The 22543-nt window shown below is 49.9% G+C and overlaps 1 protein-coding gene across 1 annotated transcript; it reads left to right on the top strand.

The window, feature by feature from the left end:
* Nucleotides 1-294: 294 nt before the first annotated feature.
* Nucleotides 295-18328, top strand: OTULINL (OTU deubiquitinase with linear linkage specificity like; the record flags this gene model as incomplete). The annotated part of the gene is made up of 7 exons (XM_004698099.2): nucleotides 295-458; nucleotides 546-577; nucleotides 833-924; nucleotides 1826-1975; nucleotides 13331-13459; nucleotides 15040-15309; nucleotides 16449-18328. Coding segments are annotated over 7 exons (1011 nt in total), but the record flags the coding sequence as incomplete, so codon positions are not given.
* Between the last annotated feature and the right edge of the window lie 4215 nt (nucleotides 18329-22543).

The following is a 22543-nucleotide window of genomic DNA, read 5'->3' as shown; positions in this document are numbered from 1 at the left end:
CAAATGTAACAATCGCGAGGATGCCGCAAGACAGTTTGTTCTGTCCTGCGGGAGGGTCACTAGAGTCAGAGCCAATGCCAATTCCAATGCCTGGGCACCTCGCAATGGTCAGAACCATTCTAGGGCTGAATATTACTTATTTTCAGATTAGAACACTAGGATGCCTTTGAACTATTTATGTAAATCATTGAGAGCGGCACTTTGTAGATAAGTCTTCCAGTGTATCTTTGTTTGAAACAAATAAGACAATGCAGTTCTAAGGTGAGTTAAAAAAATAATTTTTTTTTTCCCTCTACAGGAAATGACAAAGCTCCCTCCTGGACACTGGTCACAAGCCATGCCTTCGATGCCGCATGGAGGCTGGCGGTGGGGGCCTTGATGCTGGCCACCTCCCTCCTGCTGGCTGCCCTCTGCCGCTTCCAAAGACTATACCTACACTTCAGGCACCGGCTGAAATGGTGGGTCCCGGGGTCCTCCTCCGATTCCAGAAGCACCCCGGCCATTCACGACAGAGGTTTGATACTCTTACTCCCTTGGTCTTTCAGGTGGATGGGATATCTGCAGAGAAAGTTCAAAAGTAAGTACTCCCCCGTGTGGGTTTCCCAAGAGTTAAGATGGGAGGCTGGGGGAAGATCAGGAGCTAAGAACGCAGAGTCCAAGAATGGAGAAAGTGTCCTAAACCTGGTGGTAGTGGGGGTGGCTGAACTGTCGAATTGCGTGATCTGTGAATGACATGCCGTTAAAAAAGAAAGAAAAAGAACCGATGTGGAGTGGACTCAGGAGGAAGGGGAGCGAGAGAATCCAGTGCCTCGGATGTTTGTCTTTGGTACAGAGAACCTCAGCGTGGGGGCCGAAGTTGATGTGCTCAGCTACTGTGCGCGAGAGTGGAGGGGAGAGACGCCCGATGTCAAGCTCCTCAGGAAGGTGTGTTTGTACGCAGGCTACGGACGCACGGTGACCTTTTCCATCAAAATCAGGGGAAAGACCTACACATCCCAGGCCTTACTGAATTCACAGATCTACCAATAGCACATCTGATACAAACGTATCAACGTGGCTCTGATTCAGAAACCTAAGTGAGACATGGTGTCTAGCCATGTGCCCAGAGCTGGCCCCTTGGCGCTGGTGGCCTAATGGTGCTGTTGGGTCAGTTCCAATCCTGGCACCATAGCCCGAAACACTGCCCAGCCCTGCGCCGTCCTCACAATCGCTATGACGTTAGAGCCCATTGTTGCAGCCACTGCATCTGTCCATCTCATTGAGAATCTTCCTGGTGACCCTCTACCAAGCGTGACGTCCTTACAGGATGAGGTAGAGCAGGTCTGCCATTGGGGAGACAGGGACAGTCCGGCTCTTCCCAGCCTCTGCGGGCGGGCCCGGCGGCACCTCCGCACACACACCAGAGACTGTTGGAAGGGCCAGGCACCTGCTGTAAAATATTTTGAAGACTCTTTCCATCTTTTCTGCCGGCCCGGACAGTGCTGGTGAGCTCTGTCCTAGCAGAGGCACAAAAGAAAGGGGCGCCCTTGAAGGACCTCGTGGTCGCATGGCCGTCAGTGTACACGGCATTTTCCACTGTGGACAGGTCCTACCCGGGGTCTCCCCAGAGCAATTCCCCGGGGCTCTGGGCTTCCAGGTGCCCATTGTCTGAAAGACCACTACCTGGGACAGCATGTGCGGGTGTCTTTACAAGACAACTTGCACTTTGAAGTTGTCACTGGATTTTGTCTGTGTGGGAGTAGCACCCCACTGTAGACCCCGTAGCCTCAGTTCTCGGGGCCCCTGCCGTTGCTTAGCGGGTGCTTGCTTTCCTGCTGGCTGACAGGCGTACGAGGAGCTGGCTGGGAGGCTTCGCGTTCAGTGCGTCCGGCCGGTGAAGAGAGATCACTACGCGGCCCTCCGAGCGGTGTTATTCCAGATCTTCAGCCAGGGCCTCCCGCTCCCGGCCTGGATGAAAGAGAAGGACGTTGTGAAGGTAAGGCCCTCTCGCCAGGCGCACAGGCCTGCCACCCGAAGTTCGCCGTCCCCTGTGGGCTGCCTTATCCCAGCAAAGTGAGGCGCGCAGGGCTCGGGCACGAGCAGAGAGGTCATTTCACCCAGTCCCTTCCCATCTCAGTTTGCAAATACACCATCTCAGGAAGATGTCTTTCTTTATTATGCGTTTCAATGCCCCTGTCTTTTCTCAAGAAGGGCATCCATCCCTTCTTCATAAGTAAGGCCAGCCAGCAACACTCATTCTTTCCCTTTATAGAAGTACATGAATTTTGACTAACACAAACCAAAACACACGCGCGCACACACACACACCCCTGCGGGGGAATAAAAACAACCCCATTGGCATAAAATGGATTCCAACTCGCAAGGAACTGAAGGACAGTATGGAACTGCCCTGTGGGGATCTGAGGCTGTAAATCTTTATGGGAGCAGAAAGCCTCGGTTTTTCCCCTCCGGAGAAGCGGGAGGGTTTGAACTACCAACCTTGTGGTTAGCAGCCCAGCGCATAATCCAGTACACCACCAGGGCTCATAGCAACCTCATATTGGGTTTCTGTGGCTGTAAATCTTTGCAAATAGTTTCATCTCTCTCTCTCTCTCAAAGCGGCGGAGGGCTCTGAATGGACAACCGTATGGTAGTGCGCCAGTGCTCACCAGATGGAAGTCCACGGGAAAATCCCATGATCGCTTCATTCCCTTTCCACAAACTTTCTGAATCCCCCCCTCCCCCACCGTCGTATAGCTGTGACTTCTCAGGGACTCCCTCAGATCCCTGCTCCGTCCCCAGCCTCTGGAGACCGCTGACTCCAGGTGACCCTGTACACAACGAAGGAAGCACCACCATGGTGGCCCTGCAGCGGTCTCACCATTGTTCTTGAGTCTCAGCCCATGGTTGCAGCGCGGGGTGACCCCATCTTGTCGAGGGCCTTCCTCTCATCCGCTGCCCCCCTTCTTTCCCAAGCATGAGGTCCTGGTCCAGGGACTGGTCTCTCCTGACAGCAGGCCTTGCCCCTGAAGAGCTGCGCAGTACTTCCTCCAAGGCGGAGCCTTAGGCTCTTTTCACCCATGATACTTTGTGAATGTGTAGTTTATTCCTTTTTATTGTTGATTGGTTATTCTTTACACGGATAGCGAGAGCGTATCTATCCATCGGATATCTATCCATCGTATCTATCCACCTTGTGGCGGTTACTACAAGGTCAGTAGTTCGAAACCACCAGACGCTCCGTGAGAGAAAGACCAGACTTTCTACTGTAAAGAGTGTCGGAAACCCACAGGGGCGGTTCATCCTATAAGGTCGCGATGAGTTGGGATTGAATGGACGGCACTGAGTTTGGTTGGGGTTTGGGCCTCGCTCTGGCTGTCATCTGCATTTCCCTAACGAGCGGTGACGGGAGCACCTCTTCATGTGCGTCTGTGGCAGCCACATCGTCGTCTCGGGGATGATCTGATAAAGACGCCCATTTTTAACCTCGGCTGTTTTCCCGTGATTGGTTGCCTTTGGGGAGTTTCTGTGTACTCTGAATACAGAGTTTTGTCTGTATGCGACGTGCACATGTTCGCTCCAGGGCTGTTACTTGTGTTTTCAGTGTCTTACTCATGTAAAGACCAAGCCACCACCACCAGCAAACCAATCTCCACTGCCTTGGTTTCAACTCAGGCTGAGCCTGTGTGGGTTTCCCAGGCTGTCGATTTGTATGGAGCAGACGTCCTCATCTTTCTCCCCAGGACCAACCGACCGATGGGTCTGAACCCCTGACCTTTCGGTTAGCAACACCTAACCCACCCACCGCATCATCTGAGTTTTCACGTTGAAATGCAGTGCATGAATCTAGAGTGTCCCTTTAAGGAGGGAGGAGCCAGGAAGTGCAGAGTGTGGGCGCCTGCGCAGCTGTCTGGCCGTCTCTGCCTTAGAGCCGTTTTCATTCCTCCCGTTTCCTGCCGCAAGTATCTGTCCAGTGCGTGCAGTGCTGGTCTGAGGGCTGAGGATAAAGACCATAACACCGTTTATGATCGAGACTCTAAGTGTAGATAAGAAGCCCTGTTGGCATAGCAGTTACCCATTGGGCTGAGATCCACAACGTCAGCATTTCAAAGCCACCAGCCAGCTTTGCGGGAGAAAGACCAGGCTTTCTGCCTGGGGAAAGAGTGAGGGTCTTGGAAGCTCGTGGAGCAGTTCTGCCCTGCCCTGTAGGGTCTCTGAATCAGAATCACTCCAGGGCAGTGAGGGTTCTTTTTTTTTATGAGTTCTGGTGGCCCCCTTGGGTAAGCATCCAACAGCTGAGCGCGAGGTTGGTGGTTCAAGCCACTGGCGCCGAGGGAGGCAGACGAGACTGTCGACAGCCCAGTCACCCTAAATAGCAGCGCTTCAAAAAGTGGGCACTGCCACTCCCTGTGGGGTGCTGGACTAATTTGCTTTGAAATCAACTCAGTGGCAGTTGGTTTGGGTTTTGTTTCCGGTCTTAGTTTTGGTTTGATTTGGTCTGGACACTTCAGACCGTGAAAACACAAGCTGGGGGCGCTGAGAAAACAAGTGTAAGTTGTATATCGCTAGGACACTTGAATTCAGGAGAGGTAAGGACTCTCAACATGCAATACCACCCCCTGGGGGTGGGCTGCAAAGACAGATTTTATCCCGCTTCATCCTGGATTGTGGGCTATTGTACAAAAGTTTTTCATTGGCGCCGGGGGTCGGTGGGAGGGGAGAATAATTTTCCCCCTGAAAATTAGTTTGGGAACCTATACTGTAAAGGGCTGCTCTGAGTTGGAATCCAGCACTCAACTGCTTTCTTGTACTGTAGCGGCTTGTGTGTTGCTGTGATGCTGGAAGCTGTGTCACTGGTATTTTAGATGCCAGCAGGGTCGCCACGCATGAGCAGGTCTCACCAGAGCTTCCAGTTTAAGAGACAAGGACTTATCTCCCCACTTTCGAGTAAGAAACCACTAAAAACCTTATGCATAGCGTGAGAGGATTGCCTGGTACTGAAAGCCTGAACAAAGGAAGCAGAACGTTGTCAGAGATAGTGCCGGCAGATGGGCCCCTCAAGTCCAAGGGCACTCGAAACGTGACTGAAGAGGAGATGATTTCTCAGAGGGGAGTTGACTATGGTGACATGAGTTGGGTAAAGCCTGTGGGGGTGGAACCTTCTGGATCTTCATTTGCTGATGGGGCCTGACTCAGGGTAAAGAGAAACAGCAGCAAAAAAATGTTCTAATGATGTGAACTTGGGATGTGCAAAGTATGAATTTAGGGATTTTGGAAGTGGTCAGAAATGAAATGGAATTCACAAAAATAGATATCCTGGGTGTTGGTGAGCTCCAATGGACTGGTATTGATAATTTTGAGTCAGAAAATCGTATGACTTCCTGTGCTGAGAATAACACAATCAAGAGGAATGGAGTGGCATTTATTTTCAAACAGGATCTTACTAAATCCATCTTGAAGTACAATGCTATCTATGATCAGATTGTATCTATCTGCCTTCAAGGAAATCCAATCAATGCAACTATTGTTCAACTTTATGCCCCAATCACAAAAGCTAGTGATGAAGAAGTTGAAGAATTCTACCAGTGACTTCAATCAGAAATTGGTAAAACATGCAATCAAGATGCATTGATAATTTTTGGTGATTGGAATGCAAAAGGTGGAAATAAAGAGGAACAGTAGTTGGGGAAAATGGACTTGGTGATAGAAATGAAGCTGGGAATGATGAAACACAATGTTCCTCTAGTTCTTAAATGTTTCTCCCCCCACTATCATGATCCCAATTCTACCTTACAAATCTTGCTAGACCAGAGGATGTGCACTGGTACAGATAGGAACTGGAGACACAGGGAATCTGGGACAGATGATCCCTTCAGGGCTAGTGCTGAGAGTGGTGATACCTGCAGGGTGGAGGGAAGGTGGGGTAGAAATGGGGAACTGATTACAAGGATCTACATAAAACCTCCTCCCTGGAGCATGGACAACAGAAAAAGTGGGTGAAGGGAGATGTCAGACAGTATAAGATATGACAAAATAATAATAATTTATAAATTATCAAGGGTTCATGAGGGAGAAGGCAAAGGGGAGCAGGGAAGGAAGGGGAAAATGAGCTGATGTCAAGGACTCAAGTAGAAAGCAAAAGTTTTGAGAACGATGAGGGCAACAAATGTACAAATGTGCTTGACACGATGGATGTATAGATTGTGATAAGAGTTGTATGAGCCCCCAATAAAATGCTTTTTAAAAAATGAAGCTGAAGATCACATGATAGAATTTTGCAAGACCAACTACTTGTTCATAGCAAATACCATTTTTCATCAAAACAAGGATACTATGCACATAGACATCCCCAGTTGGAGCACACAGAATTCAAGTTGAATACATCTGTGGGAAGACACAATGGAGAAGCTCAATATCAGCAGCTAAAACTAGACCAGGGGTCTACTGTGGAGCAGAACATCAATTGCTCATATGCAAGTTCAGGATAAAGCTGAAGGAAATGAAAACAGGCCATGAGAGTGAAAATATGACCATGAATATTTCCCACCTGAATTTTGAAAACATCTGAGGAACAGATTTAATGCATTAAACACTAATGATAGGCTACATGATGACCTGTGGGAGGACATTCAGAACCTCATTCCTGAAGGAAGCAAAAGGTAGTTAAAAAGACGGGAAAGAAAGGAAAGACCACAGGGATGTCAGAAGAGACTGAAATCTGCTCTTAAGGGTAGAATAGCTAAGGCAACTCAGTGTGAAGATGAAGTGCAAGAGCTGAAGAGAAAATTTCAAAGAGACGCTCAAGAAGACAAAGACAAATATTATAACAAAATGTGCAAAGACTTAGAACTAGAAAACTAAAAGGGAAGAACATCCTCAGCCTATCTAAAACCGAAAGAAAGCCTCAAGAAAAAAGTTCAAGCCAAGAGTTATAATCTTCAAAATTTCAATGAGCAAAACATCGAATGATGTAGGAAGCACCAAGAGAAGGTGGATAGTACAGTCAGGGTCTCTGTACCGAAAAGAACCATTCCACTGTTTCAGGAGTTCGCATATAAGCAAGAACCAATGGTATGAAAAGAAGACATTTAAGGTAGTTAGTGTATTGTGCCAACCTGGCCGATAAACACATGTGGGGTTCATTGAAGGGCGGAGGGATAAATGGCTCGGCGAGCCTCACCTTTCTAGTTCTCGTGTCTCTTGCTTTCTGATGTTCGGACCAGGGTGAAGCTGCCTTGGCCAGTTCCTTGCTTCAGCTGGCAAAGTTTATTTCCTGCAAGACATCCCCAAGGAGAAGCCGCATGGACCTACCCCAGTGCAGCCCTGGGTGCTGGAGCAGCCATGTGGAGACCCCTGCCAGGGCTGAGATGCTTACACGTTCACTGATTCGGCTTTCCTCCTGCAGTTGGCGTCATAGTGTGTGTTTTGTGAGATGGAGGAGGATTTTGTGGATTGGTGTCAAATATATGGGTTCATGTTGGACTTGTGGGCTTGGGCAGCGCTGGGTTGGGATGTTTTCTTGTTGCGCACTTAACCTCTATGTAAAACTTTCTCTTGTACATGAGTTTCTGTGGATTTGTTTATCTAAAGTACCCAGACTAATACAAAGTTCAAATTGCACTAAATACATTAGACAAAAACAAGGCCCCAGGGATTGACAGAATACCCCCGGAAATGTTTCAGAAAGCTGAAGAAGCACTAGAAGCACACACTCATCTATACCAGGAAATTCAGAAGACAGCTATCTGACCAACTGACTGGAAGACATCATCTTTGTGCCCATTCCAAAGAGAGATGACCCAACAGAATGGCAAACTATAGAACAATATCCTTGATAGAACACAATGAAAATGTCGCTGAAGATCGTGCAACAACAGCTGCAGCAGTAGACTGACAGGCAGCAGCCAGAAGTTCAGGCTGGATTCAGAAGAGGATGTGGAACAAGGGATATCATTGCTGATGTCAGGTGGACCTTGGCTCAAAACAGAGAATACCGGAAATGTGTGTTTCATTGACAATGCAAAGGCATTCAGCTGTGTGGACCAGAGTAAGCTGTGGAAAACCTTGAGAAGAATGGGAATTCCAGAACACTTCCTGGTGCTCCTTCAGAACTTGTACATGAATCAAGAGGCCGTTGTGCAAACAGAACAAGGGACTACCCCATGGTTTAAGGTTAGGAAAGGTGTATCCTTTCACCATACTTCTTCATTCTGTCTGCTGAGCAAATCCTCAGAGAAGCTGGATTACATGGAGAAGAGGGAGGCATCAGGGTTGGAGGAAGGCTTATTAACAACCTGCCGTATGCAGATGACACCACCTGGCTTGCTGAAGGTGAGGGGGACTTGCAGCACGTGGTGATGAAGATCAAAGATTGCAGCCTTCAGTGTGGACTAAAACTCAAGGTAAGGAAGACCAGAATCCCCTCAACTGGACCAAGGGGTAACATCATGATAAATGGAGAAAAGGTTGAATAATGAAGCATTTTGTCCTGCTTGGATCCACAATCAGTACTCATGGAAGCAGCAGTCGCACAATCAAAAGACGTATTGCGAGGGGTAAATCCACTACACAGGACCTCTTTAGGGTGTTGAAGAGCACGGATGTTGCTTTGAGAACTAAGGTGTGCCTGACCCATGGGATTCTCCACTACCTCGTATGCATGTGACAGGTGGACACTGAATACAAAGGACCAAAAAAAGGATCAATGCATTTGAATTCTGGTGCAGGAGAAGACTACTGAAAGTTCCACGGACTGCTGAATAAGGACAAACTGATCGGTCTTGGAAGAAGGAAGGCCAGAGTGCTCCTTGGACTTCATCTTCCATACTTTGGATGTGTCGTCAGGTGAGACCAGTCCCTGGAGAAGGACAGCATGTTTGGTAAAGGGGAGGACAGCAAGGATGGGAAGCCCTCAATCAGATGGATTGACACAGTGGCTGCATCAGTGCTCAGAGAGAGGCACCATTGTGAGGACGGCACAAGACCGTGCAGTGTTTTGTTCTGTTGTGCATAGTGTTGCTGGGGGTTGGAGCTGACTCAATGGCACCTAACAACAACAACAACAACAACATGGTTGACATCAGTATATATGCACACACACACATATGTATATGTGTAATTCGCCTCATATGGATGTCAAAGTTGGACATTGACGAAGGAAGACCAAAGAAGAATCAATGCACGTGACTTGTGGTTCCGGCAAAGAATACTGAAAGACTGCGGACTGTCAAAAGAACAAACAAATCTGTCTTGGAAGAGGTGGTGCCCCAATGCTCCCTAGAAACAGGGACGGTGAGCCATCAACTCAAATCCTAACCGGAGCCCTGTAAAACGGGCAGTGGCCTCGTTCAGGTCAGTTGCAGATGAAGGCAGGGACGCTTGATGACCCATGCCGCTGAAATCATCTCACGGCCAACGAGTGACAGAGCCAGGTGGAACCACCCCGCGTGCACAGTTCTGAAATCCACAGGTGGCTTGATGAGCTGTAATGTACTCACTCTGCTGGGTTGAAAATTAATCTGCAAAGGGTGACGTGTAGGAAGTTTGGGAAGGAGTAAATCTGTTAAAAAGATGGTTCCCATAGACATCGTCTATATAAAGCTGGGACAAAATGCAGCCAGAACGCTCCTTAGAGGCAAAGATGGCGAGACTTTGTCTCGTATACTTTGGGCATGTTGTCAGGGGAGACCAGTCCGTGGAGAAGGACACACTGCTTGATCAAGTAGGAGGCCAGCAAAAAAGAGGAAGTCCCTGGGCAAGGTGGACTGACAAGATGGTTGTACCTCGGCTGTCGCTCTGAGTCGGAACTGACTCACAGCACCTAACAGCAGCCCATTGGGTTGCCAGCTGCGAGATTAGTCTGAATTTCACAGCAGCTGCATGGAGAAGTGGGAGGCGGTCTGCTGCTGTGAGGATTATAAGGAATAGTTATCCTTTGTCCTCCAGGGTCAGTCTGGGTTGGGACAGCCTCCGCTGCACAGTGTGTGTTACCGATTTGACATGATCTCTTTGTGGTTGCTAGGTCCCCGCGAGTCAGTTCTGGACAAAACACCACGCTGTCCTGGACTATTTGAAAGTACCAGTGACCTAGCTCTCGGCATTGCTGCACACACAGGCTGCCACAGTGTGACAAAGTGATGGCAACCGATGTACAAATATGCTCGATACTGTGGACACCCACGGGGGTAGTTGTGCCTTGTCCTGTAGGGTTGCTGTGGGTCAGCAGGAACGTGGTGGCAGTGAATGAGTGCTTCCATAGGTGTTGATTGTAGATTCAAATAAAATGAAAGCCTTGGCAACTTGGATATTTCCTCTGTTTACCAGGAGGTTGTCTCTTGGTCCACTTGGGAAGGTTTTTATTTTCTTTCTATTAACTCGTAATCCATACGGAAGTCGTTGACACTGTCATCCTTGATCTCCATCGTAAGTGCTTCATTGACTGTGAGCACACAGGGTTGCGGTATCTGTGCTTCCTAAACCGTTCCTGAGACTTCCTCTCACCCTGACGCTGTGTTCTATGCATCTCCAGCTCTCTGGGTTATTTACTCCACATGGAGATTGAATAAGAACGGCGAAAGGATGCAATGTGGACATTCACTTAAAAAAAAAACGTCTTAAATATACTAGGTGGGGGGGCTACATTTCAGATCATTTTTGTTCAACAATTTAAACAACTTATCAACTCTCCCAAAGCTTGTCCCGCCCTGTGTTTGCTCTCTTCGCTCATTTGTTGAGCACTGTCTTCCCTGCCCCTTTGCTAGCACCTGTCTACCCTCGGCTGCTTCTCCTGCCCACGCTTCCCCTGCCACCTCTGCTAACCATCAAGTCGGCTTTGTTTGTGTGGTTTTTTTGGTACCGATAGCCTTCCTCTTCACTTTTTTCCTTTTCTAACAGTGGTCTCAATCAGTATCTGCCCATTTGTGGTTGACGAATGCCACTCAGCATAATGCCTTCCATCCATCCGTCCACATTAGGAGTTGTTTCAGCTTCATCATCATTCTTCAGTGAGGCGCATGTCTAGTTTCCTATTGTGACACACTTTTTCTGGTGGTAAATCATTCAGTGTCCCCGTGCTCCACCCTATTGACTGCTCTCTGGTCCATGGGAGGACAGAGAAGTGTTCTGGAATTCCCATTGTTCTCAACGTTGTTCGTAGTCTGTTGTAACTATGCCTTTGCATAGTCAACAAGACACAAACATACATCGTTCTGGTATTGGCTGCTTTTAGCCAAGATCCACCTGATAGCAGTGATAGTCCTCAAGCTACGTCCTCTTCTGAATCTAGCTCGAATGGAGCTCCCTGTCCGTGGACACCTGCAACTGTGTGTTGTTGTTTTTTATTTATTGGCAGCAAAATTTCGCTTGCGTGGGATACTATTCAATAATGTCTGCATTCCTCTGGGGGACCTTTCTGTAGACTGGGCATACATAGGGATCTCTTCCAGTTGGCTGGCCAGAGCCTTGTCTTCCAAACTCTTTAGCCTAGACTAGTGAGTGCTGTCGACGCTTGTGGAAGCACGCAGGTGCAACTGGTATTCTGTCAATTCCTGGAGCCTTGATTCTCACTGCTGCCTCAGCTGCCACTTGGACTTCCTCCCCCCACGCCATTTGTTCTTGGTCACATGCTACTTCTTGAAATGGTTGAATGTCAACCATTATTTTTGGCATGGCCGCATACAAGATTTTACTGACAGAATCTTTCAGTATTGCAATTCAAGGCTTGTAATATTTTCAAGTTCTTTCAGTTTGATATATGCTTACCCTATTCTTCCTTTGTTTTTCTCACTGCAGGTCTCTGCATGTTTTATTATGATATTTCACCTGTCTTCTCAGGGTTCTCTGCGATTGTCAGTCATCGTCTCTTCCATCTGCTTCAGCCACTCTACATTCAAGGGGAAATGTCAGAGGCTCTTCTCAGAGCCACCTTGACCTTTATTTTTCATGACCTTTTGCCTTCTTCATGCCATCCCACAACTTAGCAAATCTTTGGTCATTAGTGCTCAGTGTGTCCAATCTGTACTTGAGGTGTTCTAGAACATTCAGGTGGGATAGACTCAAGGTCATATTTTGGCTCTCGTGGACTTGTTTTTATTGTCTTCAAAGTTAACCTGAACTTGCGTGTGAGCAACCGAAGGTCTCTTGTGCCAGTTCCCGGACCTTGTTTTGGCTGATGATACTGAACCACTCCGTTATCCTTTCCTACAGGTGTCGTTACTTTGATGTCTGGGTGCTCCCTCTGGCAAAGTCTATGTAGACGGGCACCATTTATATGATTGTGGAAAATGTGCCCAATGACGAAGTCGTTGCTCTGGCAAGATCCTGTCATGCACTCTCCAGCTTTGTCCCTGTCACCAAGGCCACATGTTCCAAGACTGTTCTCTCCTCTGTTTCCCACGTTTGCATTCCAGTCACAGTAGTTGTCAACACATGGAATGCAGCTTTGATCAGTTTCCATCAGAAGTTGGTAGAAGTCTCCAATTTCTTCGTCACTGCATACATTTGGATTGTCGGCATATGAACTGGTTTTCCTTATAGGCAGATAGATATTATCACAGACAGTGTAGTGCTTTAAAATAGATTGTTAGTGTTCTTTTGGATGATGTCTGTGACTCGATCCCGCTTGGATTTGTCCTTTCTAACGTAGTAACCCATATGATCACCCAATCAAATGGCCAATACCAATCCATTTCAGCCCACTCATGCCCAGGATCGGAAGATCGGTCTCTGTGCCTTCCGTTTCATTTTTGACCACCTCACACGCATCTAGGTTCAGATTTCATACACTCTGTGTTCTACTAATTAGTAGAAGTTTGCAGCCATCTCTTCTCATTTTGGATTGCGCCCCGTCAGCAAATAAAGATTCCAAAAGTTTTGTTTCATCCACCTCCTTGAGGATGGCTCTGCTTTGAGGAGGCTGCTCGTTCCCGGTCGTCACTTGCGTGCCTTCCAAGTTGAGGGGTCCTCTCCCAGCACCGCCTCACACAGTGGTCCGCTGCCACGCCTGAGGCTGTCAGTGGCCAATCCCTTCTTTGTAGTCAGTTCGTAGTCTGGCAGTCCTGCTGAAACGTGTTCACTGTGGGTGTCCCTGCAGGTCTATAAAATACCACGGTGTCGTTTCCAGCATCACAAGATGACCAGAGCTGGCAGGCATGTAGCGGGGCGATGCAGGCATAGGATTTACAAATACCTCAATCCACCCTCTTTCAAAAACCAGGCAGATGACTGGATCTCCTTACCATTTGCTCAGTGCTGGTTGCGATGTGGGGGGTGCGATGACAAGTTGCGACACCGGCAGAACTGCGTGCCGTCGCGGGGAGACACTAACCTTGTTGGCATCTGCTTCCTTTCTAAGCTCCCCGAGAAGCTGCTCTTCTCCCAAGGCTGTAACTGGATCCAGCAGTACAGTTTTGGTCCTGAGAAATACACAGGTTCCAACGTGTTCGGAAAGTTACGCAAATGTGTGGAGCTATTAAAAACTCAGGTGAGTGCGTCGGGGGACAACGGAAGACTGAGAATGGCCACACGCGTCTGTCCCATTGCAGCCCCTCATCTCTAGCGGCAGCCGCAGCCCTGTGTGTTGGGTAAAGAGGGACCGGGACACGGGGCCGAAAGTTCTCAGCACTGAAGTGGCCTTTCCCGCGGCCTTGCTCCTCCCATGGAATGAAGGAGAGCAGCATTGTTCCACTCAACTGGGCTCCGCCTTCTCCCGCCTCGGGGCACTGGACAGGCACATGCCTTTGTTTCCAGACCAGCAGTCCAGGAATGCCCTGGAACGCGTCCTACTGAGTGCTCAGGAGGGTACCGGTGTCAACGTGTGACCTGGCATTTCCTCTCATACAGACACAGAGGCCTCGGTCACAGTTCTCAGTGCTGCCCCGACAGAAGTACCACATGTAGGAACGTGAACCAAAAGAAATGCGTTCCCTTTATTCTCCCCCAGGCCAGGCGTCCAGAAGTCCAAATTCCGAGCGCCAGCTCTGGAGAAGGTCCTTGTCCCTCTGAGCTTCTGCTCACAGGAGATCTTCACGAGACCTGGCAAATCTCTCGCCCCGTCTCTGCTCTGCACAGGAAACCAACTGGAGACGCGGGGCACACCAACCCTGCCCTGTCACTATAAGCAAGACAAGCTGCTCCCACATGGGGTTATAGCCACAGGCAGAGAACTTAGGATTTGTCATGCACAGTGGGTGCATAAGCCCCATACATTACGGGCTTCTAGAATTAATCCTGGGCCCACCATTTCTTAGCTGGGCTGTCTTGGTTCCATCATTTCCTGAGGTGTAAAACTGAAATTAGAATAACGTCCAGCCTGCGTGGTATAAACGGTTCATAGGCTCTACAGCTAACTGACCGCCTTGGTGTCAGCTTGGAGGAGCCTCGGAAGAAAGGCCTGCCAACCGGTCTCCTTTGGAAAAGCCCCATGAGTGACAGGTTTACGGTGACACACGAGGTGACCATGCGCTGGTGTCAACTGCACAGCAGTTGATTCCGCTTGGTTCTCCACCTTCCCAAGCAGAGATCCCGAAACTCATTCAGCCTTCCAGCCCCTTGGCCAAAACCAACAGCAGCATTACTCAGCACCCCTCTGGCAATCCAGGCCTGCACCCCACAGTCCGGTTAAAGTATAGGTATCTGTGGATGCTTCCAGCCCCTCCCCCCCCCCCGCCAGGGGGCGCTATCGCCCACTTTGGGCAGCACCGATGCACAGTTCTTGTGAGGAGTGAGTGTGTGAGTGTGAGCGTGCTATCGCCCTGGTGGGAGTGTATGCTGCGTGCTTGCAGTGCTGTGAGTGTGAGGAGCACTCGCTCTCTCCTCTGCTGGAATATCCTTTGTCATCTTCGGCCGCTTTAGCTTCACAATCGTTTTCGAAAGTATAGTATACCTCCAGTGTGCCAGGCTGTAACAGAACCACATCCATTCTTGACTATGTGTTGATATTCCGTGGCACCAAAAGACGGCGGGAGGTCCTCACCCTTCCACGGTCTGGTTCTGGTGGCCAGGTGGTGATAACACATGCCGTCGTCCCTCCTTCTCAGTCCCCCTCTGGCGTCTCTGTTTCAGTGGACCGAATTCAGCAGCGTGAAGGACCAGCACAAGAGAGGGAGTAAGTGCAACATGCTGTTTTCCGACGCGATCCTGGAATACCGCCTGTACGAAGCGTTGAAGTTCATCATGTTGTATCAAGTCACGGAAGTGTACGAGCAGCTGAAGGCCAAGAAAGCCGTCCCCAGCCTCTTCAGCCTGCTCTTCTGCAGGGACACCTCCCCCGACCCCCTGAGCTTCATGATGAACCACCTGAACTTGGTCGGGGACACGTGTGGTCTGGAGCGGGTGAGTGGTCTGTGTGGGGAGGTGAGCGCGTCACACCCAGCAGCCACGAATCCAGTGGCCTTGCGTGGCCCTCCTGACGCTGTTGCCCCGTCAGCTCCCCCTCCTGGCGCTCCCGTGCCAACAGCACAAACCGTTGCCCACGCCCGAGCCACCTTGTCCGTGGTCGCAGCTATTGAGCGTGTTGTTTGTGGACATTCATCCCCCTCCGAAGGAGAGAAAGGAACCCTGGTGCTGTCGCGGGTAACCCATTGGGCTCCTAACCCTGAGGTCAGCAGTTCGAAACCTCCAGCCACTCCACCCGAGAGAGTTGAGGCTTTCTGCTCCCAGGTGGAGTTAGCCGTTTTGGAAACCCCCAGGGGTAGTGCAGCTCCATGCCCAAGAGTCTCCGTGTGTCAGAACTGACTGGGGACTCCATGAGGGAGAGTTTTTTTGAAAGAGGGAAAAAAAAAACCCAACAAAACTCACTTGCCACCGAACTGGTGCTGACCCTGCAGGACCAGTAGGACAGCCCCGGTGAGGTTCCCAGCCCGTAGCTGTTTACAGGGGTAGAAAGCCCCGGCTTTCTCCCGAGCAGCAACTGTGGTCTCAGACTGCTGGCCTCGCAGTCAGCAGCCCGGGTTGTAACCACTGCAGCACCGGGGAACGCGCTCTGTGGGGGTGGCCGTGTGCCAGCGGCCGGGGTGATAATCAGGACAAAGTCCACTTGGAAAGCCGGATCGCGTACTAACGCCTGGGGAAGCATTGGGTAGTCATGGCAGGAGCGAAGGAGACGTTTCAAAACCAGAGAATGCCCTGGAAGGGGTTTCTCGCTGGTTTCAGTTGGCGAGCAGTGTGTGCAGACTTTACACACACTGATTTAAGATAACATTAAGCTCACTTTTATTGTAAACGTTCTTTTCTCCCCACAGAGATTTTCCCTTTGATCCCTACCACTGCCACCCTGCCTCCCCCGCCCCTCGCCCCCATTGCTCACTTTTCCCCTTTGTCCCCGTCACAAGCATGTGTTCCCAACTCAGGGCCCCACTCTGCCATTTACGGACAGGTCATAAACACACAGATCCTTCCATAAAGCGTGGGGTGGCGGGAGGACAGGGGCGTGAAAGTGTGTCTCTGTGACCGGTCTGTCATCTCGTCCCCAGATTGATATGTTTATACTCAGCTACTCCCTGGAAGTCAAGATCAAAGTGCTCAGACTGTTCAAGTTCAACTCCAGGGACTTCGAAGTCTGCTACCCAGAGAAGCCCCTCCGAGAGTGGCCGGAGATCTCGCTGCTGACTGAGAATGACCAGCACTATCTCATCCCCGTCTTCTAAACCGGGCCTGATGGGCGCAGGCTCGGCCCAGGGACAGTGGCCGCCCTCGCACGCACAGTTCCTTCTTCCAACCCAAAGCTGGTGCTGCAGCCGCTGACCCGACTGGACAGGGATGCCTCTGTGGCCACTCCTAAGTACTCGGGGCTGGAGCCCCACAGGTGGGCTGGCTCTGCCGTGTCCGCAGTGACTTTCTACGTGCTGCTGCATGGTTGACCTTGGTCAGAGGACTCCTTGGTCACGTCCCATGAAGGCCAGCCGTCGGGAGCAGAAAGAGCAGCAGCAGCAGGAGGTGGGGAAGAAGGAGAAGAAAACACGTCAAGAAAAGCAATTGAGGCTCTGAAAAAGAAAGAGTCCCCTTGTGTCCACCCCTTGTCATCTTTGGTTGGACTCGCCGCTTTGACTCACCCAGGGACAGCCAGCCTGGCTGATCTTCCCAGGAGTCTCTATGGCCCACAGACATTCCCAAAGTGCTCCTTGAACTTGACATCTCTGCGCGTGTGTATGTGAAGTCTCGTGTGTGTGTGTGTGTGTGTGTGTGTGTGTGTGTATCTACACACATGACGTGTGCGCAGGGCTCCCCCGTCAGAATCACCTGCAGAAGTGCAGGTAGCCCACGTGGTGAGTCGCAGAGCAGCAGGAGGAAACGAGCAGGGGCTGGCTGACTCAGAGGTCCACATGTATAGTTTCTGTGTACACACATGCACCCCCCACCCAACCACGACTTAGTCGTGTTGGACAGGCTTGTTGGACAGCTCTTTCTCTCTGTCATCGTCCTCATGACTGTCGCCTCTGGCCACCCACTTTGTATCGCTGCGGAAGATAAATCCTGCCAAGGAAGGCAAGTCCAGGACAGTTATTGGACTTTCCCCCATACGGCACCGTGGTGTATTTGATGGGTGTTGCGGGGGGACGTGAACACGGGACCTCGTTGGGGTGGGAGGAATGATACCCCTCCCCCACCACACACAGATGCTGTGTCCTCATCCTCACAACGCACGCGCACAGCCAGTTACCAGCAAAGGGGGATAAAAACTGCGCGTGGAATTCAGGTCATCAGCTGACCTTGAACAAGGGAGGTTGCCTGGGTTGTCCAGCTGGGCCCAGTGTCATCACGGGGGGGAGGTACAAGTAGAAGAGGGCTGGAGAAAGAAGGGGGGATGGGAAACGCCCAAGGACATAAGAGGCTGAGCTGCTGGCTGTGAAACAGGAGAGAGGGGTGGCCAGGAGCCGAGGGACACAGGCGGCTTCTGGAAGCTGGGTCAGGAAAGCAGCAGATCAATGGCCCTGGGGCCTCCAGAAAGGACGTGACCCCGCGACACCGTGACGTGTGCGCAGGGCTCCCCCGTCAGAATCACCTGCAGAAGTGCAGGTAGCCCATGTGGTGAGTCACAGAGCAGCAGGAGGAAACGAGCAGGGCCTGGCTGACTCATCTTGGTGGTTGTGGTTACCTGTTGGGCTGCAATCCACATGGTCTTTGGTTCGAAACCACCAACAGCTCCGAGGGGGAAAGACTGCGCTGTCTACTCCAGAGCTCCTGTAAATGGCGACAGTCTTGGGAAAGCCACAGGGGGTCGCTCGCGAGTCTGCCTTGACTCTGTGGCCAGGCGTGTGCTTTCATGTTGGGCTCAACTTTAACGAATCATTATTTTGGAAGTACCTTGCTGGTCTACTTTGAATTTCAATAAATACAAAAGAATTATGAAAATCTTCCCAGTGACATCCTGTTTCACAGTCACGTACTCACTTGACGGACTCTTCCCCATATTTTGATCTTGCTTCTCCCGCCAATACATTTTTTTAAAGGTTTGTTCCATTCTGTGGTGTATGGAAACCTTTCGATTCCTATGCAACAAGGACCGTTTTTCCATACTTTGTAGTCTGGCAGCCCCAGAATGCACTATGTTCTTGCTAGTTAGTGGTCTGGTTGATCTAGGAGCCCAGCACCGGCTGAAGTTCATGAGTCACTGCGAAAGAAGCCATTCTTTCGAGGGGTGAGGTACTATGGGACCTTCTGCCATGATGCAGTGTTGAGCATCTCCACTCTCCAATGGAGCTGGCCAAGTTGTTTAGTCAGTTCTGACTCATCAAATGCAGCCCCGTTTACAACAGAAGGAAACACTGCCCGGTCCTGCACCACCCTCACAAGGGCTGTTATGTTTGAGCCCACTGATGCAGCCACTGTGTCTACCCATCCTTACCAAGCACGAGAGGTTTCTCCAGGTCAGTATGTCCAAAGTGAGTGAGACAGAGTCTCACCGCCCTTGCTTCTAAGGAGCATTCTGGGTGTACTTCTTCCAAGACTGGTGTTGTTCTTCCGGTATTCTTTGCCAGCACCATAACTCAAACACGTCGATTCTTCGTCAGTCTTCCTTACTCGGTGTCCACCTTGCACATGCGTGTGAGCAAATGAACACCGTGGCCCGGGTCAGACACACCTTAGTCCTCAAAATAGCATCCTTGCTATTCAATACACCAATGAGGTACTTTGCAGCAGGTTTACCAAATGCAATAGGTCTTGTGATCTCTTGCTTGCTGCTTTCATGAGCATTGATTGTGGATCCCATTAAGACAAAATCCTGGACAACTTCAGCCTTCGCTCTGCCTCTCGTGATGTTAACCTGCTGGTCCCGTGGCGATTTTGGTTTTCTTTCCATTGAAGTGTAATCCCTACCAAATTTACTGCCATTGCGTCGGTGCCAAGTCAAAGGCACCCTACAGGACAGGGTAGAACTGCCCCAGGAGTTTCCGGCATTGTATCTGTTTAGGGAGTAGAAAGCCCTGTATCTGTTTAGGGAGTAGAAAGCCCTGTATCTGTTTAGGAAGTAGAAAGCCCTGTACCTGTTTAGGGAGTAGAAAGCCCTGTATCTGTTTAGGGAGTAGAAAGCCCTTCTTTCTCCCGAGGGTCAGCTGGTGATTTCAAACTGCTGACCTTCCGGCTCGCATCCCAACTCGTAACGACTGCACCGCCAGTGAGGTGGAGGCAAATACCATGTCTTGGAACAAGCACACCTTCGTCTTTGCTGCTTTTCAACACGCTAAGGAGCTCTTCGTCCCCAGATTCGCCTGCTGCAGTGCATCATTTGGTTTCTTGGATGCTGACTGTTGAAGAGATGCCACGGACAACGCCTACCCTCCTCTGGCTACGCAAAGGCGGAGGATCCAACGCCACAGCTGCCCAGGGTGTTTCCTGCGAGGCAGAGGTCAGGCGGGCATCCACCTCCGACCTTGTTCACTGTTTTCTGACACCAGCTGCCCTTCCCCCAGCCTTCTTCTCTGCTGGATTCAACACATTCTTGCAATGGCCCCACGGGAGTCAAAGACGATACTCATGATTCTGGGAGTTTATTCAGGAAATTAGCAGGTCACTACAAGTCAGGACCAGAATGCACTAAGGACTCTGTCCTTTTGTTGGCAGCACCATCCAGCACCATCCGCCATGCTGTGGGCACGTGTCTCAACACCATCGCCATGCTGTGGGCACGTGTCTCAACACCATCCGCCATGCTGTGGGCACGTGTCTCGCTGGTCCTCAGCCCCTCCGCCATGCCGGTCCTTGGCCCCTGCCCTGCTTAGGCCAATGATACAGAGATTTTTTTAAAAAATCATTTTATTGGGGGGTCATACAACTCTTATCACAATCCATACATACATCCATTGTGTGTCAAGTACATTTGTACATTTGTTGCCATCATCATTCTCAAAACATTTCCTTTCTACTTGGGTCCTTGCTATCAGCTTCTCATTTTTCCCCTTCTACCCTACTTCCCCCTCCCTCACGAACCTTTGATAATTTATACATTATTATTATTTTGTCATATCTTACACTGTCCAACATCTCCCTTCACCAACACTTTTCTGTTGTCTATCCATCCCTCAGGGAGGAGGTTATATGTAGATCCTTGTAATGGGTTCCATCTTTCCACCACACCCTCCCTGAGAGTGGTATCACCACTCTCACCACTGGTCCTGAAAGAGTCATCTGTCCTGGATTCCCTGTGTTTCCAGTTCCTATCTGTACCAGTGTACATCTTCTGGTCTGTCTTTATTATTGCTACTTAGTTTTGTAATGAGTCTTAACAAACTAGTTAGCCAGGAGGCACCTCATGTAGGCAAACACCCCTTTTAAATGCCAGCGACAAACTGAAAGTGAACATGCTGAGTGATGCCGACATTTAAATGCCTTTTTTGACCTTGTGTGTTTCAACTGGAGAGCGTAGCCGTAGCCACAGTGAAAGCGCGTGCTGTTGACCTGTTCTGATTACAGAAGACATGTTCTTGACTTCTGGCCATGTATATGCCTTCTGTGGGAGCCCTTGTGCCATAGTGGTTATGGAATTGGGCTGTGATCCATAAGGGTAGCTGTTCGAAACCCCCAGCAGCTCTGTGAGAGAAAGATGGGGTTTTCTGTTCCCGTAAAGGATTACAGTCTGGGAAACTCACAGGGGAAGTTCTACCCAGTCCCATGCAGTTGCGATGCATCGATATCGACTTGATAACAAAGTTTGGATTGTGGTACCTACTGAGGGTTGGATGAGTAGCATGATCAGCCGACCTTTCCCAGGGGAAGCAGATGTGCCTTTCCCACAGGCAGCTGGGTTTCTTTTATTGTTCACACCATCATCCTATTGCCCACCCTCCTAATCTTCCAGTCTTAAAGATGCTCATTGAAGAAGTCCAGTATAACGGGAGGTCAAGTGGCCAGATGGGGCAGACAAATCATGTTCTGCTTCATTTCCAAAGCAAAGACATTGCTATGGGTGGCTTCTGGGTTCATCCCAAAACACTGCCATCAAGTCGATTTCTGACTGCTAGTGACCTTGTAAAGCCCTGGTGGCAAAGTGGTTATGTGCTGGACTGCTAACTACAAGGTTGGAAGTTTCAAACCAATAGCTGCTCCTCGGGAGAAAGATGGGGCTTCCTACTCCCGGAACAGTTACAGTCTCAGAAACTCACAGAGGCACGTCTACCCTGTCCTATAGGGTCACTACGAATCAGCATCAACACCGTGCCAGTGAGTTTGGTTTTTTGGAGTGACCCTATATAGCTTAGGTTCCTAACCTTATTTGGTCTACACCTTCCTTTTTCAGAAAAAAAAAATTACTCAACACCTCCCCCCACCTTACCTTCGTGTATTAGTCTAGGTACTTTGGAGAAACAAATCCACAGTGACTCATGTATAAGAGAGAATTTTATATAAAGAAAATGTGCATCACGAAAACATCCCAACCCAATGTTGCCCAAGTCCACAAGTCCAACATTAACCCATTAACCCAACACCAGTCCACAAAGTCATCCACCGCACAAAACAGAGGCAATGACGCCAACTGCAGGAGGAAAGCTGAGTCAGTGAACGAATGAGCATCTCAGCACTAGCAGGGGTCTCCACACGGCTGCTCCAGCACCCAGGGCTGCATCGGGATAGGTCCATGTAGCTTCTCCTTGGGGATGTCTTGTAGGAAGTCAATCTTGCAAGCTGAAGCAGGGAGCTGCTAAGGCAGCTGCACCCTGGTGCGACCATCACAAAGCAAGAGACCTGACAACTAGAAAGGCAAGGCTCACCACCCATTTATCCCTCCGCCTTTCAATTAGCCCCACATGTGATTATTGGCCAGGCTGGCACAATTAACTAACTCACTTGGCAATTAAAAACACTATAGCCCATAATCCAGCATAAAGTGTAGGTATCTGTTATTACTGCCCCCTTGGATTATTCCAGCACCCCCACCTGGGGGCAGTCTTGCCCAGTTTGAGAAGCACTGCTAACTATGATTTCTGAGGCTACAGATCTTTATGGGAGTAGGTAGCCTCAAGTTTCTTCTGCAGAGAAGCTGCTGGGCTTGAACCTATGGCTTTTCAGTTAGTCATCCAGTACCTAACCCCCAGCACCGACAGGGCTCCTAGGCTCCATCCCAGGAGCACCG

Source organism: Echinops telfairi, unplaced genomic scaffold, assembly GCF_000313985.2.
Source record: "Echinops telfairi isolate 266 unplaced genomic scaffold, ASM31398v2 ScPeMD7_7469;HRSCAF=8507_1, whole genome shotgun sequence".
Taxonomy (NCBI): Eukaryota; Metazoa; Chordata; class Mammalia; order Afrosoricida; family Tenrecidae; genus Echinops; species Echinops telfairi.
Note: the sequence above shows the minus strand (reverse complement) of the source record. Positions and strands in the feature narration are given on the sequence as shown.